At 35.2% G+C, this 18,203-nt stretch overlaps 2 protein-coding genes across 2 annotated transcripts in view; both read left to right on the plus strand.

The window, feature by feature from the left end:
* LOC132701617 (tyrosine-protein phosphatase non-receptor type 13-like) overlaps nucleotides 1–18,203 on the plus strand; it is a 166,352-nt gene that overhangs the window by 33,624 nt on the left and 114,525 nt on the right. The window lies entirely within an intron of this gene.
* Nucleotides 1,501–3,159, plus strand: LOC132701287 (uncharacterized). Its single transcript, XM_060669085.1, has 2 exons — nucleotides 1,501–1,780; nucleotides 2,801–3,159. The coding sequence occupies exons 1-2, from the start codon at nucleotides 1,591–1,593 to the stop codon at nucleotides 3,019–3,021; spliced, it is 411 nt and encodes a 136-aa protein (XP_060525068.1). The 5' UTR covers nucleotides 1,501–1,590; the 3' UTR covers nucleotides 3,022–3,159.

Here is an 18,203-nt window from a genome sequence, read left to right on the forward strand (position 1 = left end):
GGAAAATGTTTATTTTCCGCTTACGCGTCAGCTTTGTATCGTGTTTGAAGCATCTTAATTTAATTCGAACAATATCATCTCACCACAGATGAGACCTGTAAACTCATTGTTTAACATACGTGGTCTACAAGCAACGGTCTCACTAGCAACGCCGCAGGTTTGAACTCGCTCGAGTCATTTGGTTGTTCATTGTGCTTTTTTTGCAAAATATCAACATCAATTTGAAGCAACGGTGTGCTATCGGATACTTCAGAATTCGACTTGGTGCAACGGAATGAGAAAAGAGGAAAAAATGCCTTTCTTTTTTGTATTAGATTGAACATAACCCCCTTTTTCTGGAACAATGGTGACCAGTCTCGAGTACGACCCAGAAACCAACGTCTAGAACACGGAGTGGCACACTCCAAGACCCAAAAAAGCAGTGATGTGAAAGTGGAATATTAAATGCAATTTCTATCTCAAGCCCAAACGATAACCATACATCAAGAACAAGTAGTTGTTGCATCACGAAAATGTTCCTTATCACAGCAATTTCAATAAATCTAGAAAAAAGTCCTCAATCTCCTTATTCGACTTTTCGAAGTGTAACGTGTAATGAAACATCAGGATAAAACTAGAAATTAACCACTGTTTAACCACCAGAATTTTGAATTTGAATATAATTTGATCCACAGGCTACTGTAATTCTATTTATAAATCTTCTGGAATTCTCCTGAATTGGTTGTTTCCAATCATCCTGTTAGCTTCTTCATCAAACTAAACCAAACCCAAAACTTCTCACCATAATTGAAAAATGCTTGTCTGTTTTCTTGCAATAAACATCGCGAGCTGGAGCTTTTGAGAACATTTGGACTGTGTACAATATATCCATTGAAATAGAAACTAATAATAATCTCCCATTCTTAGATGTTCTTATACACATAACACAGGGTCATTTTGCGTATAGTCACATTACAAACCGGCCCAAAAATCATCTGTTATCAACTCTTATCAAACCCAGAATTGAATCACATTACCAGCTGAAGGATATTCCAATATCGCAGTTACAACACTGCTATGAGGATTAGAAGAACCATGTCAAGCGCTGTGTGGCTTCAGAAGAAAGTTATTTTAAAGGCCACAATATACGATAATTGGAACTCATTATCTCAATCTCATTACTTAATTTACAGGTCTCGTATATAGAGGCAGTTCCAGTTTGATACGAGTAGATATTTTTGTTCATTAAAAAATAAAATATATGCAGAAATGGTTGAATCACTATTCTTTAATATAAAAAAAGCATTTCTGAATGGTGAGTTAAACATTATGCTTGCTCCGAAGTCCTGAAATCTTGGTGCCTTGAAAGGCACTTCGACGAGGTGAATAGTGAATAGTTTTCCTTGAAATATTGAGCGGGTGTCATGGACTTGAACGTTCCCAAGAAAGCTGATTCAGATTCATGTAAGGTCATATCAATAAGCTTTGACACTGACAATTTGCGTACCTACCAAACTTCGTCGAGATGCCAAAACGAGACGTTTTCAATAGCGAAGTTGTTAAAAATTTTCGACAAGTAGTTCGTCGACAAGATGCACATCGAACTAAAAAATGACCGACAAACCGGAAAACACTTTCAGCTCTCTAGGTTTGCTGATTAGAGCGAACGACGGCAAAGCAAAAAAATTCAAGTACGCCAAAACGGAATTCTCGACGAAGCAAAATCGTAGCCCGTCGCCCGACGTCGGCCATCTGTACGGAAAAGTTTCGAACTCGGAAATACCGAAGCTCCAACAAAAAGGTTAGCTAACGAATTAAGCTCTCGCGTAGTGGTAAATTTATCTCGACTCGGAAAATTTGCGTCCTTTTATTTATGTACCGAAATGGCTGGTAATTAAGTCCGATGGAAAGTCGATTTTTTAAAACGTCTTTTGTATCCAAAGTTTCCAAGTCCAAATTAGCGGCTTTTAGGTTGAGCATCAGCGCTGGTGAAAAGTCTATGTAACTTCTTTCATATGTATCTTGCGAAAAGTGATACTGTGATACTATTACAACCTTCTTAAAGGTTCATCGTTCATATTTACGATTTTTTAAGATCTGTGGATCTTTCACTTTTATAGTAGTAGGAATACGTAACTTCTGCGCCCACTGTCCTCCGAGGAATCCTTGAGATAAGCAACTAACCAAAAAAGTTACAGATTTCTAACTGAAGTAGTTTCGCCTCTCATCCACAGACCTACATATATTTATTTGCCTCAGAAGTTTTACATATGTTTCCTAGATATCCTCAATAATTTTCCAAGTTTCTTCAGATTCATATCGTGTTCTGCGCGATTAGAACGATATACCGTTTTACAACATTTTATTATTTTGACTTCGGACTTAGTTTAAGCGGAAGAGGCCATTCTTCTCACCACAAGCTTCTGTACCACACGCCAGGGCCGTATTTAAGATGTTAGCCGAAGAGAACAGTGTCATGCGGACTGTTGTATTTTAAAAGTAGGATTTAAAAGTAAGAATGGATTTTTCATTGCATGCACTAATAATAATCGAGGAATCTCACCTCCGAAATTCTATACAAATTCGTCAGGTTTTAGCATTTGTATGCACGTAGTACCGAATTACAGTTTTGGAAAAGAAACCCAAGCGAGGTAGCCCTGCGGTTAGACCTTCATAAAAATTTACTAAAGTTCAATACCGGATTATGTCGTAAAAACGGTATATCGTTAGGAGAACTCTACTAGCTCTTCCACTTTAATATGATTATTTGTTAAATTATTAGTAATAATACTAATTAACATCATAAGACCCTTCTTTACAGGCTTGATTATCATTTTACCGAAAAGAAGGAAGTTACAGCGCAGCGAACAGCTGACTTTTGCTGCCTGGTGCGTCTCTCACGCCTTGTACTGGCTCCATTTCCTCTCCATTTTGCCAAGTGCCGCGGTCTTACCCCTGCAGAGCCCCCCCTGGAGTTACAAACGTTATTCGACGCCGTCGCGAATCAAAGATTTTCATATCGAACCTGACTGGTCGTCTTGACGTTTCCGATAAATAGCCACCACCCTGGAGGCAATCGAAAGAAATTTAGACGGGGAAAATTAAACCTTTTATGTCGCGCGACTGAAAGAAATCCACTCCCCATTACGTCTCGACCGGAATTGTGCAATCTTGGAGTAAAAAGTGCATTATTATTAACTGGTAGTTTGGTTGTGCGACCAAAGCGACGCCAGCGGCGTCTTTGAGCGTCGCGAAACGAACGAGCGCCTCGTCTTATTTATCCGAGTTAATGTCGCGAACATGGGGCGGGAGGTCCATACGAAACATTCAAACCTAACCGAACGTGCAAAATAAATCGCTTAGGAAAGCGGCCGGGCGCTGCCGCGGGCGCTGATAGCTTTTAATATATTATCACGCTCTCAAAAACAGAACCTTCAAAAATTTGGCAGAGGAATGTGGGCGGGGTTCCCGGTTTCCCACAGCCGATGGTAAAAAATGTGCCGGAGCAATAGAATCTCTGACCCCCGTTAGCAATTGGGCGATGTGCAAATCAAAGCGCTAAAACCTTGAGTAAAATTTTGAACAAAATCATCAATATTATATTTCAATATTAGCTACACGTTAAAATTGACTCATAATCGGGCGGGAAAATTTGAATTTTCGAGATGATCGGGCGGAGGGATGGTTTGTAACAGTTGATCCGCCAACAGCTGGTTCGTGACGTATACGGTTAGCTATTTTTATAGGGATATCAAGTTTGAAACTTACTTACTAAGTTAATATTTTATTACTTACTTTTTTAAACAGGAATTCAGTTAATTGTGGGTGGTAAATTTATAGGGTAATGCAGAACAAGAACGGAACCCCTTAACAAATATTTTTTCACGACCAGTTTATGTTTTTTTCACGCAGAAGGTGTTACGGAACGAAGTAAAATTGATTTAATATGTTATAGTAGCTTTGCATGTTTAGTGCAAAAACGTCGTATTTTATAACATTATTCAACCCTTTATAGGTTTAAAGGTTAAATATTTGAGTTATTGCAAAAAGATATCTCAGAAGCACAGAAACAAAATATCAAGCATCAGGAAAAGTTTAATAGAATGGTGTATTCATCTTAAAGAAGGGACAACATAATCATGAACACTTGAAGGACCAAATACTAGACCGGAGTTGCAAGCATGTGTAAGAAAGGAGATCGAAAGAATATATGCAATAGACATGCGACGAGGTAAATAAGTTATTAGTAATACAAATATTTGTAAAAATGTGTAGTACACACTCTACGACTGAAACTATGTAAGTATTAATAAATTTCAATTATGTTAATGTAATTTTAGTAATGCCGAAGGTGCCTTACTTGCTTCAACTCAGTATGCACCTCTACGCAGAGGTGGAGGCAATCGAATGTACCTATAGAGTACCTATAAAGTAAGATAAATGTGCTTAGTTTCAGTGTACCTTTGTAAATTGTTAGTTCGTCATGTTAGGGTAAAGTCTGTTCATAGATATAAGAAAGTGACTAACTGATACGAATTAAGAAAAGACCCGGGCAAGCTGTAAGAATGAATTATGGCCGAACAGGTCCGTACTTGGCGCAGAATTTAAATATTTGGGGTTTTGTTAGGAAAGATACTAAACAACTTAAACTAAGTAGTATACCAAACCAAAGAATATTAAACACAGGTAGGTGTAAAATTATTTTCTATTACGGACCACAATTTTACCTGAATTTAAATTCCGAAACTTTAGGTAATAATCTTGTTGCATTGTATGTTAATGACCACCCTTGGATAATTCCATTCAAAAGCAATTGGACACTTTCTTATATCTATGAACAGACCATACCTTGTTATAATAAATAAAAAAATGCCAGTGGTCAGCTGCGACTTCAGTTCTTCTATTTATATCTGATGCCTGTAAGAGTAACAAAAACAATTCGGAAACAATTAATGGGTTCTTAGTTTTTATTAAAAAAATAATCGGTACGTAACAAAAAGTGTTACTTGGAAATGTAGTTCCTTCAAAAATATAACGTGAAGGTGGTAGAACTGACAAGACAAGGGCAGAAGTGGAAGGTTTTGCTTTATTCCGTTCCCACAATCTTTCGCTTTTTTTCGAAGGCCAATCCTCGTGGAAAAAGGAGAAGATGGAGTTTGAAAGTTGACACCACTGACAAGGCAATTTTATCGGCTTCTCCCGGAAGCGTCCCTGCAACAACTTTTTTTCTTCAAGTGCCAATCTTTTCGTTCTGTTTATTAAATAAGGATCGGGCTTTGATCTGTTTAAAAATATAAACAGGGGTTGGCGGTAGCGCGCAAAAACTCGGATACCAGCAAGATCGAAAAATGAAAATGCGCGGTATTTAATAATCGCCATTTTGCTTATCTGAAATTGGTATCCTCGTAATTATGCTGCGCGCATTTGTATTCCTGTTAGACAAAAGCGTTCAAATCGTTTCGACGTTGCAGGCAGTTTTATTGCCGAACCAAACGAATAATTGTAATTGCGTTTTGTCGGGGCGCGTAAAACAATGCATCGATTAATATAAGTTTTTATTTTGACAAGGCAAACTCCATTTATTCGCTCGCAAATTATGTATATTGTAATGGAAATCCGTTGGTCGTAAATCGGTATTCGTTTGGAGCTATTCGGTACAGACCACTGACTCCGAAGGAGAGGGAATGACTTCTATCTCTCTCTGGGACTCGCATTCTTCGGCACCACCGTCAATTACGCGATTTTTGTGTCTTTTGGCATTTCCTGCCCATCACGTCAAAGGCAGATGATATAGTGGTGACATGTCCGAAGATATCGGAATCTTATGTCGCTTATGTACCTTCTTTAATCATTCTTTATTGCTTCAAACACATGCTGTGCAACAGGCGGTATTCTAGGCTATTGTTACAGAACGGTACAAAGTTGCAATTAGTTTACAGTTGATTGCAAGACCACACCAGTCTCTAGTGTTTAAATAGTATACAGTGTGTCCAAGATAAGGATGCACAGCATGGGGATCTCGGAAACTATAAGAGATACAGTGTCGGTTAAATTAGACAAAAGTTGCGCATTTTGATACCGAACAAGATCCCGTTTTACAGATTTGAAAATTCCAAGCCGTTCCGGAAATATCCGAGAAAAACCGAAATATTGCGATTTCGTTTTTATTATTTTTTCAAGCTATTTGAAAAGATATGAAAAAACGGAAAACACTTTTCCATTGGCACTTTTTAATCTCTCCAAATTGACGTTAACAAATTTTCATTACAGCGTTTCGATACCATGGAACCACCATCAACTTTGATTTTTCTTATGGGACGGAAAAAAAGTACACACAGTATTAATTTGTGCTTTTCATTGCGAATTCAACGATGTATGATACAATACGGTTACTTATGTTTTTATCCAGAAAAATGGATTTTTAATACATTTCTAGTATTTTATTGTAGTAGGCCATGAGATCCGAACGATGAAAGGCAAAAGAAAATGGTTGACAAGTTCGAGTTAATGTGTTTATTTATTTACTAACTCTAACTGTTCATTTAACATAACAACTAAATCCAACAAGTTAATGAAAAACAAATTCTATAACAAATGTTCGAATAAATGACCTCCATTTTCTAGGCATAAGTACGCCCGTCTCACGGTAGACTCCAAAACACGACTTAACATTTCAGGAGTAATTTTATTAAACGCTGCTCGTACTGATTGACGTAATTGTTCCTCGTTGTCAAAACATTCTTTGAATACCTCATTTTTTATGTAGCCCCATAAGAAAAAGTCCAAGGGAGTTAAGTCCGGGGACCTTGGAGGCCAAGGTGTTTCACTGTAAGTCCCAATGTATTTTCCATCAAACCGTTCAGTTAAATATTGGCGAACTTCTCTGGAGTTATGGGCTGGGGCACCATCTTGTTGGAACCAGCAGCCTTGCACAGCGCCTAGCGGTAAATCATCTAAGGCATCTTCTAAATCGTGCCTCAAGATGTCAAGGTACCGCTCGGAAGTTAAGGAATTATTATAGAAAATAGGGCCTATAATCTTGCTACCAAAAATCCCACACCAAATATTAAACCCAAAGCGAACTTGATGTCTGGATAGTCTATTAACACGTGGATTTTGTTGCGACCAATAGTGTGTATTGCGCCTGTTATAAATACCGTTATTGGTCACCATACTTTCATCAGACCAAATCACTTTATATGGAAAATTAAAACTCTCATCACACATCCTGGTATACCACTCACAAAAATGTCTACCTCGTTCGTCGTCACCCGGTTTTAATCCTTGACATATTCTGAATTTGTAAGGCTTAAATTCATTTTTCCTTAAAATAAACTGAGCTGTAGATTTAGCTACCCCATTCTGGTCTTCAATTTCTCTGGTAGAAGTTTGTGGATTTTCGATAACAGATTGTAGAACAATGTATTGGTTTTCTTCATTGGAAGGTTTTTGTCGGGATAATGCAGGCTTCTTAAATGATCCATATTCTTTCAGATTAAATAACAAACGCCGAAAAATACTCTTGTCAGGTTGTCTCCGCTCTGGGTATTTGTTAGAATACATACGCTCGGCTTCCACACAATTTCTTTGGCATCAGATGTAGCAAGACAGCATATCACATTTTTCTTCGTTTGTAAAATTACCTCCCTCCATTGTAGAACAAAATAAATTAGAAAAAGACAACAACAATAAAAATACAAAAACAATAACTAAAGGAATAAACTTATGATCGACTGATAACAAAGACAAATAACATTAATGTGTCATTGAAATTGACTGGATGTCATTTTGTCATGGCCTACTCCATTTAAATGCTGAAATGTATTAAAAAGCCATTTTTCTGGATAAAAACATAAGTAACCGTATTGTATCGTACATCGTTGAATTCGCAATGAAAAGCACAACCTAATACTGTGTGCACTTTTTTTCCGTCCCATAAGAAAAATCAAAGTTGATGGTGGTTCCATGGAATCGAAACGCTGTAATGAAAATTTGTTAACGTCAATTTGGAGAGATTAAAAAGTGCCAATGGAAAAGTGTTTTCCGTTTTTTCATATCTTTTCAAATAGCTTTAAAAAATAATAAAAACGAAATCGCAATATTTCGGTTTTTCTCGGATATTTCCGGAACGGCTTGGAATTTTCAAATTTGTAAAACGGGATCTTGTTCGGTATCAAAATGCGCAACTTTTGTCTAATTTAACCGACACTGTATCTCTTATAGTTTCCGAGATCCCCATGCTGTGCATCCTTATCTTGGACACACTGTATATCATCGTCATCCTTTATACTTTCTTCTCATGCTGCTCTTTGCTGTCCTCCTTCTTCCTGCTTCTTCCTGATATCTTCCTTTCGCAAAACAAAGTTACACATACGTTCCTAAGCGGTTATAATTGTGGCCATGAAACTCTACCTTTTTTATTTTAAAATCCTTTGCATCTATAGAGTATTCCGATTTTACAAAACAATAACCAACTATATAAATGTTAGCCTTGTGGGACTCGAGTTGTAGCAAGAGATATTTTAGATTTTCAATTTTCAAGAGCGTCATACTGCTTCCTATCATCGAGATAGTCCATTGAAATGCCCTGAAATATATAAGTGTATAGAATCTCTGAAAATACTGCGTTAGTTTTAGATACAAATAAGTTTCTGGAATTCAATACCACAGAGCCTGCTGTTAAAGTTACGATGCTTGTAATCTAATCGAATCAATCGAAGATCAACGAAAAGCAAGGCAACAAAACAAAGGCAACATTCTATAGCAGCATTGGAAGCGCAAGAGAACTAATTGCTGAAAAATGAAGAAGAGATACAGTTCATCAGCGCTTATCAGTTATGTAACTAATAAAAGCAGACGGTGAAATCTCTTTAAATTTACCGGTAGTCCATTAAAGAGCTTTCCAAAGTGAAAAAATACTCCCAAGAAGGTGTGTAATTTTATCCCTGAATCTTAACTTTCCATAAGTTGAAATGTAGTGAATCCTTATATGTAAAGGACGGAAGGGGATCAATATTGATCGCTGAAAGAGGAAACTTTTTGAGATCTACTGGATGAAAGCCTAAGCTGGCATGATACGATTGAAAGAATGGTATCAAAATTAAACGCCATTTGTTTTATAATTATGGGGTTGAGAGATAGACTATTCCATGTAACGATACTACCAGGGTGTAAAAGTTTATGAAATTCTGCGTAATAATATTCGGAATATAACTGACTGTGATAAATTTAAAAGAAATATGGTCACCTACTTAAAAGTCAAATGCTTTTCTAGGGTTTATATATATATATATATATATATATATATATATATATATATATATATATATATATATATATATATATATATATATATATATATATATATATATATATATATATATATATATATATACCCATTAAGAATGTAAACCAAAATATTATTGATTATTAAGAAACGAGTTTTAGAATGGACATCAATCAGCACGGTGTAAGATTATCCAGTTTTTCCGTTAACATTAGTTGAATTGCAATTCTGGTTGTGCGGAATGATAAATTATAGCTAAGGTATTTTGAAAAACAGTCAGTAATAGTTAAAACACTGTTGTAAAACATCGTGTAGTACGAATTTGGAGCGAATTCAAGATCAGGATTCCAGTCGGAGGCCAACAAGCGAACGGATGATATCCCGGAATATAGTGTCATCATATATATATATATATATATATATATATATATATATATATATATATATATATATATATATATATATATATATATATATATATAGAGGAAAAACACCTCTCTTTTGTGATAAATGAACTCGGCCTCCTAACCAGTGAAAAGTGGCCTCCTCTCCGTACAGTTTTTGTGAGTGTTGTTAAAACTAAAAGTAAACGAAAACTAATACTTTTACACACTATCTACCAGGCGCTAAGTAAACCAAAATACACTTTAAAACCAAAAATCAATAAGCTTTTGTAGTTTAAAGAACACAACACGCTCAACAGACACAAAATGAAAATGAACATAGGTTCGCTTTTCTACACAAGCCGCAGACCATAAAGAAATGTTATTTACTCTCTTCGTTTGCTCTGGGACGCCATATTGAATTTCATTTCACAGGTCGTTGCAGGACTGTCCAGAATCTGTCCGTCTTTGCACGTTGTGTGTGTAATGAAGGAAAATGAATTAATAAATAAATGAGCTTATAGCAGAGCTTAGGCAGTTACCACGCACAGAACATTTTGGATGATATTGTTATGTTTCTTGCCCCTGAAACTTAGCTTCGGCATCACCATCATCGTTTATATTCAGTGGGCATAAATAAATAATGAAAGTACACCGAAATTTGGTTCAAGTTGGATAGAGGATAAGACCATCACGACCAGGGAGCAAATAATATCGTTTCGTCACGCGGCGCATCGCCCCACTGGGGGGTTAGTTGGGGGATGCAACAGGACAAAGAGCGAGACGCATCTCGCGCACTCTTTCCATCGAACAACCACCGGTTAGCGGGCTGAATCGGAGTCCCGACGCCCTCGCATATCAGTCGTGTTAGCGCGTCGGTTTGATCCAGACGCTCCCGGTTTCGCGATCCCGGTTTTGCGACTACGACGTTCTTCATTCATAACGTCCGCGATAAGGGGTAGCTGGGGGGAGGAGGACACAGTGGCGAGTTTAATAATATTTTATTGAAACAACCCCGCCCGGGTAAGGGAGGCGATGATGGACGACCAGTTCGAGGGTAAAATTTGGCGTCTCGGGTGTTAAGAAATCCAGGAAATTCTAGATGTAGATCTTAGGTCGTTGGTCGTTTGAGTAGACGGAGACGGAATTTTGGAGGGTTCGGTTCGATTCGAAATAAAATAGAATATAATGTAATATGCTCGTTATTTTAATTCGAGATTCTCCTAATAATACACCGTGTTTTTCTAATTGAGTATCAATAATTATGGAGGCGACTTTTGGGCCCATTTGAAAAAGAAAACTTCATATTTGAGATACATAGTGGTAAGGTTTTCGAAAATAAAATATATTTTTTTAAAATCACCTTTGGTAGACATTGATGGTACGCCACTGATTTCTCTTAAAATAAAAATTGTTCTTACAAGTTCCAATCATTTCTAAAGGAATTTAATTTCTTGATTTTTTTCAAAATAAAAACGTTTTCTCCGAGTCGTAATAAGAATATTGTTAATATGACAACATGCAGAGAAATTGGTTTATATTTTTTTCTACTCTCTTCTGTGAAATACCTTTTACACAGATCTAGCGTGCGAGAAGCGTCACTTTACCACGTCAGTTTTATTTCCCACGGATCCGAGCCACTTCGGACATTTCCGGGATTTTACCGCACGGGCTTGGGAGCAATCGGATGTTTTCGGAGATATTTCCCACGTTTTGAATTTTTGTCAATTCTGGCGGTCATGTCAGTGAATGTATTCTGGTTGTACGCATGTAACGGTCGTAGAAAAAGTATACTATGCAACACGTTCGGAAAACTTAATTATCTCGTTTTTTAGACACTCGCTCCGCTCGTGCCAAATAAACTCGTGAGTCAAATGCGGTTTACCGCAATTGTTGCATAATATACTAATTTAGTGAGAACCGCCCAACAGACGACAAAAAAAGAGAGAAACCAAATCTGTTCATAAATGAATGCAAATGTCATTATTTTTTGTTAAGGAAATCTATTTACTGTTTAAATAATATAATTAATTAATATTAATTAAATATTAAAATTAAATATCTAGTTTTTAGTTACCACTTTTAAGTTAATAACATAACATCCTAACAACATGGTAAATAATTAACAATTCTTATAAAAAAAAGGACTACCCACTGTGGATAATTTTTAACAAAAGTGTCTGTTAACAAATTAATAACAAACTTTTTATAAAATAGGGTAACATAGAAACTAGTTTTTCCTCATATTGTCGCGTACTCTTTGAAGTATACCTCCAGTGTTTCTTATTAAATGGCAGGAGGCTCTTATAATTCAACTCTTCTGCGGTGTTAACTGGGGTGCGATAAACCGGACTTTTAATATGTCCCACTAAAGAAAAATCAAATCTATTTAAATCTGGAAACCTAGTAGGCCATGGTTAAGGTCCACTGCATTATTAAATGTGTGATTTAAATTTTCTCTTACTGCAACTCTAAAGTGGGCTTACGTACCTCGTATTCGAATTTTCTGAAGTTCAGACGTTTAGGACATATGTTCATATGAAACAACTTTCAGTGCAGAACTGTTCCATCTATTTTTAATTTTGGGGCAAATTTGAGTGTGAAATAAGCCAAAGATATATAAATTATCTTTGTAAAACTTTGGACACATACTTAACTCACTTTGTTTAGTCGTTTTTTTTTGATATTTTGTTTAGTTTTGGATTGGTATCCTGGATTCATCCAGCATCGATTATTTAAAAAAGGATAGATAACTTGGGACAGCTAGATTTTGTTCTACTTAATGTCCACTTTTTTGTAATTCTTACCTGAAATGACGTTTTTACATTTTTTTTAATAGTTTAAATTTGACTTAAAACCTATCTTAAGAATAAAAAAGTAATTGAGTACACAAAATAAATTCGTAGGAGAACAATTTAAAATACTTCAAATTGATTCAGGTTCGACCAGTTACTGTCAAATATACGGAGGTAATTAGGTTAGCGTAAATGTCACGCAAGAGATTCGAACGAAATATAAATGGGTTCAAATGAAGAATTGTAGAAATTTATAGAAACAAGGCACGTCGAACAAATTATTTTATTGGATGTTGAAAATGTCCACCATTTAAAAAAATTCCATTTTAAAAAATGCGACTTGGTACCCACGTCTACTTTTTCAATCATCCTATATATTTTATATTTGCCCAAAAAATACGTATGACGGATGTGTGCCTTTTTTTTTTCGAAAACCAGTACTTGATTTTCAGCATTTACGTCAAAATATGTAAAAAAAATAGATCCTAGTTGTTCCTAATTTTCAGCTTGAAACTAATCAAATGTTTCATAGTGGGTAGTAAAGTAGTAGGAGTAATTGAAGAAAAAGAGTTATGATTAAAGAAAGTAAAGAAGGAAAAAGGGAAAAGTGGTCCACAGAAGATGATAGTTATTGATCATAGACCAAAAGAGTAAGACGGATAGCTAATCTATTAGTACTATAGGTTGCGTAAGAGTTGGTCAAGGTGATCATTTCATTAAAAAAATATGTTTTAATCTATCATCTCTATCATTGTTGTTTTATCAAAAGTTTTTGAAATCCTGTTAAAAGAGAGGCTATATAAATTTGTTGAAGTAAACTCCGCCCAGTTTGGTTTCAGAAGCAAGTTCTCCAAAACTAGAGTTTTGATGAGAGTGGCGGAGGATATAGTCGGGGGCCTGGAAAGGGGAGAACACTTAATGATGTCACAGTGCGACTTCTCAAAGGCTTTCGTCTGTGTTTCTCATCAGATTCTCTCGAGCAAGCTTGAATTTTATGGAGTGCGCGGTGTTCCACTCAAACTTTTTAAGTCCTATTTAACAGATAGACAAGAACAATAAGTCTGATTTGGCTTGCGTTGAGTTTGGACTACCCCAGGGCTCCGTTCTGGGACCCCTCCTTTTTATTATATACATAAATGATATTTGCCAGTATATGATGCCTGATACTAAGATTGTGCTGTTTGCTGACGACACATGATTTATTAATTCAACCAGGAACATCACTACCCTGAGTAATATCGAAACATATACTTTATCTAAAGCCAAAGCATGGTTTTCAGCAAATAATCTACAACTTAATGAAGCTAAAACGAAGAATTTATTAGTGTCTAGGCGTTACCTTGGATGACACTCTGAATCGGTCAGAACACATTGGCGAGCTAAGTAAAAATCTTTCAAATATTCATTTCCTTTTGCGTCAACTTCGCAGGATGGTGAGTTTTCATGTATTGAAGTCAACTTACTTTGGTTTATTTCACTCGCGTATAAACTATGCCACCATACTGTCGGGTAACTCCTCTTATGCCATTAAAATATTTGTGAATTGATTGGATTTCAATGATTGTTCTGTTATGTTATGTTAGCATATACTTACATATATTGAATTTATTTTTTTTTCCTTTGCATGACTTGCTACAAACAATGATATTGTAAAGTAGTCAATAAACCATCTATCTATCTATCGAAAACAATGTTCGGGTCGCTATACTGCTTGCTTAAAATTCGGAAAAATTCAATTAACTTCCGTTTATTGATCAAATAAAAGAAGTGATATTAGAGAGGGCAAAAGTCAAGGACGTACCCGAATTAAATCAAGCAAGAGTGACTTTTTTGTGTTTTGATACCGCTCTTCTCGTTTGGTATATAACTCGGCCATTGAAAAAAGTTCCGTAGATAGACGACGAACGCTTTCGCGAAATTTGAAAGGATCGCTTTTCGGCCCGCAAAAGTTGCCAGAGTGCCCTCTGCTACACGCGTGGGAGTGTAGACCCGGGCTTTCTTCTCGTGATAAATTTTCACTTGGAAAACGATCGATATAAATTTAGACAAGTGGTCTGCGCTTAACGCGAACTGAATTCGCTTATCCTAGTTAAATTTTCATCGGAAAACGGGTGATTTCGCTAAAGGAAGTTTTTTTTTTTAAATTTTTTTCCGAAGAGTATCGGAGAAGAAGTAAAATTTAAGCAATTCAATCAATTTTATTTAAATTCCAAAGTATTCCTATAACAAACATCTCTAAAGGGTAATGCTTTCTTAACAGAGCACCTACTGAAAAAAAACAATTATTTTATTGTATTTATTTTATCTAGTTTTCTTTTTTTTAGTAGGTGTTGTGTTAGAATTGACCGTAGCATTAATAAATAAATTGAAAAACTTTGACGAAATTTTCTGCACAGCATTCCCTAAGTTTTCGATATGATGTATTTTATAAAATATTTTATATAATTATTCTTTATTCTTCAACCTAGAAACATATAATGTTTGAGTTGTTCATGAATTCATAATATTCATGACATTTGAAGTTTATGTTTGTTATTGGTTTCTAAGAGTTCATTTGACTATTGTTTTTTTTTTATAATTTAAATAATTTAATATTACAAAATATATTGAGATTTACAGCATTTATTTCTTTTTTATGATTATTAATGCAATGATTTTGAATTAAAATTTGTTTGATTTTTGATAAAATTTCCGCACTATATTCTGATATTAGTTTTCCACCACGTTCTATTAAACATAATAATAATAACAGCATTTGTTTTATTTCTGAGATGATGATTATAATTTAAATACTTTCCTGGACATGTATTGGATTTTGTTTTTATGTTATTCTCATTAAAATTTCTTATTAAAGTTAAGTCAAGAAAATGTATTATTTTTGAGCTGAGGTGACTTTTACTTGATGAAAATCCATTTATCACAATAAATAAGAACTAAAAGTTCAGATGTGCATTTGATAAAGACACGGTGTGGTCGAAACAATTGTCATGTAAAAATATATAATTTCGTGAAAATCTGAACTTTTAGTTCTTATTTATTCTGTAAAATTTATTTTTTATCTTTTTCAATTTGAATAGTAAATTCTAACTAAACTAAAACTAACCAATAACGGTTCAATAATTACATATATTTATATGTGTACTTTAATTATACATTACGTATTAATATGTATATTTATTAGTTTGACTTGTCACACTTACTGCTATATATTTCTTTAGTTTCGAACAATTTACTATACTGCGAGATTAGTACAAAAGTTTTTTGTATGAATGTGCTGCATGCAGTGAAAATAGGTATTATACACAGTATCTTATAAGTGTCTCATAACACTTAACTTATTTATTTAAAATTGGTTACCCGTTATATTACATAATTAATACCTTTCTTAATATAGTGATTATTTTAATGTCTTTAAAAGATGTAACATTATATTGACGGAAACCAAAGAAGAGAACTTGAAAATTATAATATTCATTTGAGTTATTTTATATTTTTATATAAAATATATTTATGTTTGTAGTATTATTTATATTTGTATTTTAATTATATATTATGTATTAATATTTGTGATCCATTTCAATACCCTTTTTACTTGTCATTTTCAAAAGAAACTTGCTAGGTTAGTTTGACTTGTCACACTTACTGCTATATATTTCTTCTTCTTCTCCTCGTTCTTGCTTAGTTTCGAAGAATTTACTATAATGGGAGATTCTTTTGCATCTCCCCTAAGGTTTAATTCTATCGGCAAATTTAAATACAAAAGTTATCTGTATGAATGTGCTGCATGCAGTGAAAATAGCTATTATACACGATGTCTTATAAGTATCTCACAACACTTAACTCAACTTAACCCCCTATATTATATAATTAATAATTTCCTGGATTTTAATGTTTCTGAAACATGTAACATTATTTTACCCCCTGTGCCTAACAACGGAAACCAAAGAAGGAGAGAATCAATTTCACCATATTTATAGATGCAAAACTTCGTTTTTTCTAAGTTGATGGTTTTCTTGGCATTTTCCCTCATTAGTCAATCGAACCACAAAGATCGTCCTTTCTTAGGATCAATGTTTACCCAATTTGAAATATTTTTTGGTTTTATTTACTGTACAAAAGTACTATTGTACGCCAGCTGGAATTGAAATTGAACTGCGTTTCAAGTTTTTTTTTATGCCTTCCATTGGTCCTTACGTTGTAAATTCAGGTTTTTTGTTTCTTCATTTTTTTCAAATCTTTACGTTTGCCATGTTAAACTTAATTATTTGTTATTTTTCAGTATCCGCCAAACGAAATATAAAATATGAAATACACATATTTAAAAAAATCAAAAATGTTTAACATTTTCTTTGCTGGTTCCTTTGACTTAAATTGCTCATAAATTCAAAAATGAAGTTTATACCATTTGAAACGAGGATGTTGGGTATTGTGTGACACTTATTAAATACTCTCAATGAAGCTACTATTTTCATTACTTGCAGCACATTTAAGTAAACTTTTTTATTTAAAGTTCTTCGATACTTTATGGAGATATAAAAGAATCATGCCATAGTGAGAAAATGTTGTATAGAAAATGCATATATACTTCGATTTATTTCCACCCCTCAAAAGAAGGAAATCCGGCAACACGGTCTAGGGACCAAATTCCTTTGCCAGCCTACTTAAAAAAGTTCTCATAAAAAAACCGTCTGTGGCTATTCGACGAGCCAATAAAAATATCTTCCAATTTACGCCCTGACCGTTTTATCGCACCCCCACCCCCGGCACGCCGTTCCATTTTTTCTCGACGATATTAATGTCGTTCGGCTCTCGTCTCTAAATTAAATTTCCAATTTTTCCCATTTATATGCAAAAACGTAAACGTTAGAGGTTTTTTTCGAGAAGGGCCTTTTTGTATTATTAAAGAGGTGCCATCAGACGTTACGACGTCCCCTTATGTTGTCGGAGGATGGCGGAGAACCGCTAAATTTTTCCCTGTCTCCCGAAACGCTTTTTATCACCGACCGGGGTTATATTTGTTAGCTGTGACGCTGAACGCGCTCAATTAGAGGGAAATCATGCATGAACGTCTCACATTTTTTTACGATTTTCCATCACTTTCTCGGCCGTCGCTTTCAGAAATGAAACTTCCGCTACGGTACATTCTGTGGTGTTTCACCCATACATTGTGCGTGAGTGCCCCTGGTCGCTCAGGCACTGTCATGGTGGCTGAGTTTACACTACTATTTTCTATACTCAGTCATTTAAAAACTGCATTCAAACGTTCTTCTTGGGAACGACTTCACGATCACTTTTTCGGCTGTCGGTTTGAGACTCGTGCTTCTGTGTAGACGCCCTGCAAGATGTCCCATACATCTGCGAAACCACGGCTAGGCTCTCCCTTTACATTTTCCTTCTGAAGGGTTTTCTATTTTGCTCATGGTGTCCAATGAAAGAGTGCTTTTGATCACTCAGGCACTGTCATGGTAGCTTTCAGGACTGACGGTCTCGGTTTCTTGCCACAAAACGCAATAATCAATCATGTTTGGACGATATGCTTGGTAGTATAAAAAGATACATCTTCTGCAATGGCGAGATTTCAAACTGAAATTTCTTGTAGAAGTTATATAATCAAACCGCTCGTGTATTCTCTAGAGATTTCCTAGTAACTTCCTCAAGGCCTATATAACCATATATAAACCTATATCAACATAGTTACTTGAACATCAAGTCTCCGTGATTCAAGTTCAACGCTCGAATACTAAAAGTAGAATAATCGAC

Source organism: Cylas formicarius, unplaced genomic scaffold (genome assembly GCF_029955315.1).
Source record: "Cylas formicarius isolate icCylForm1 unplaced genomic scaffold, icCylForm1.1 PGA_scaffold_4__25_contigs__length_36172078, whole genome shotgun sequence".
Taxonomy (NCBI): domain Eukaryota; kingdom Metazoa; phylum Arthropoda; class Insecta; order Coleoptera; family Brentidae; genus Cylas; species Cylas formicarius.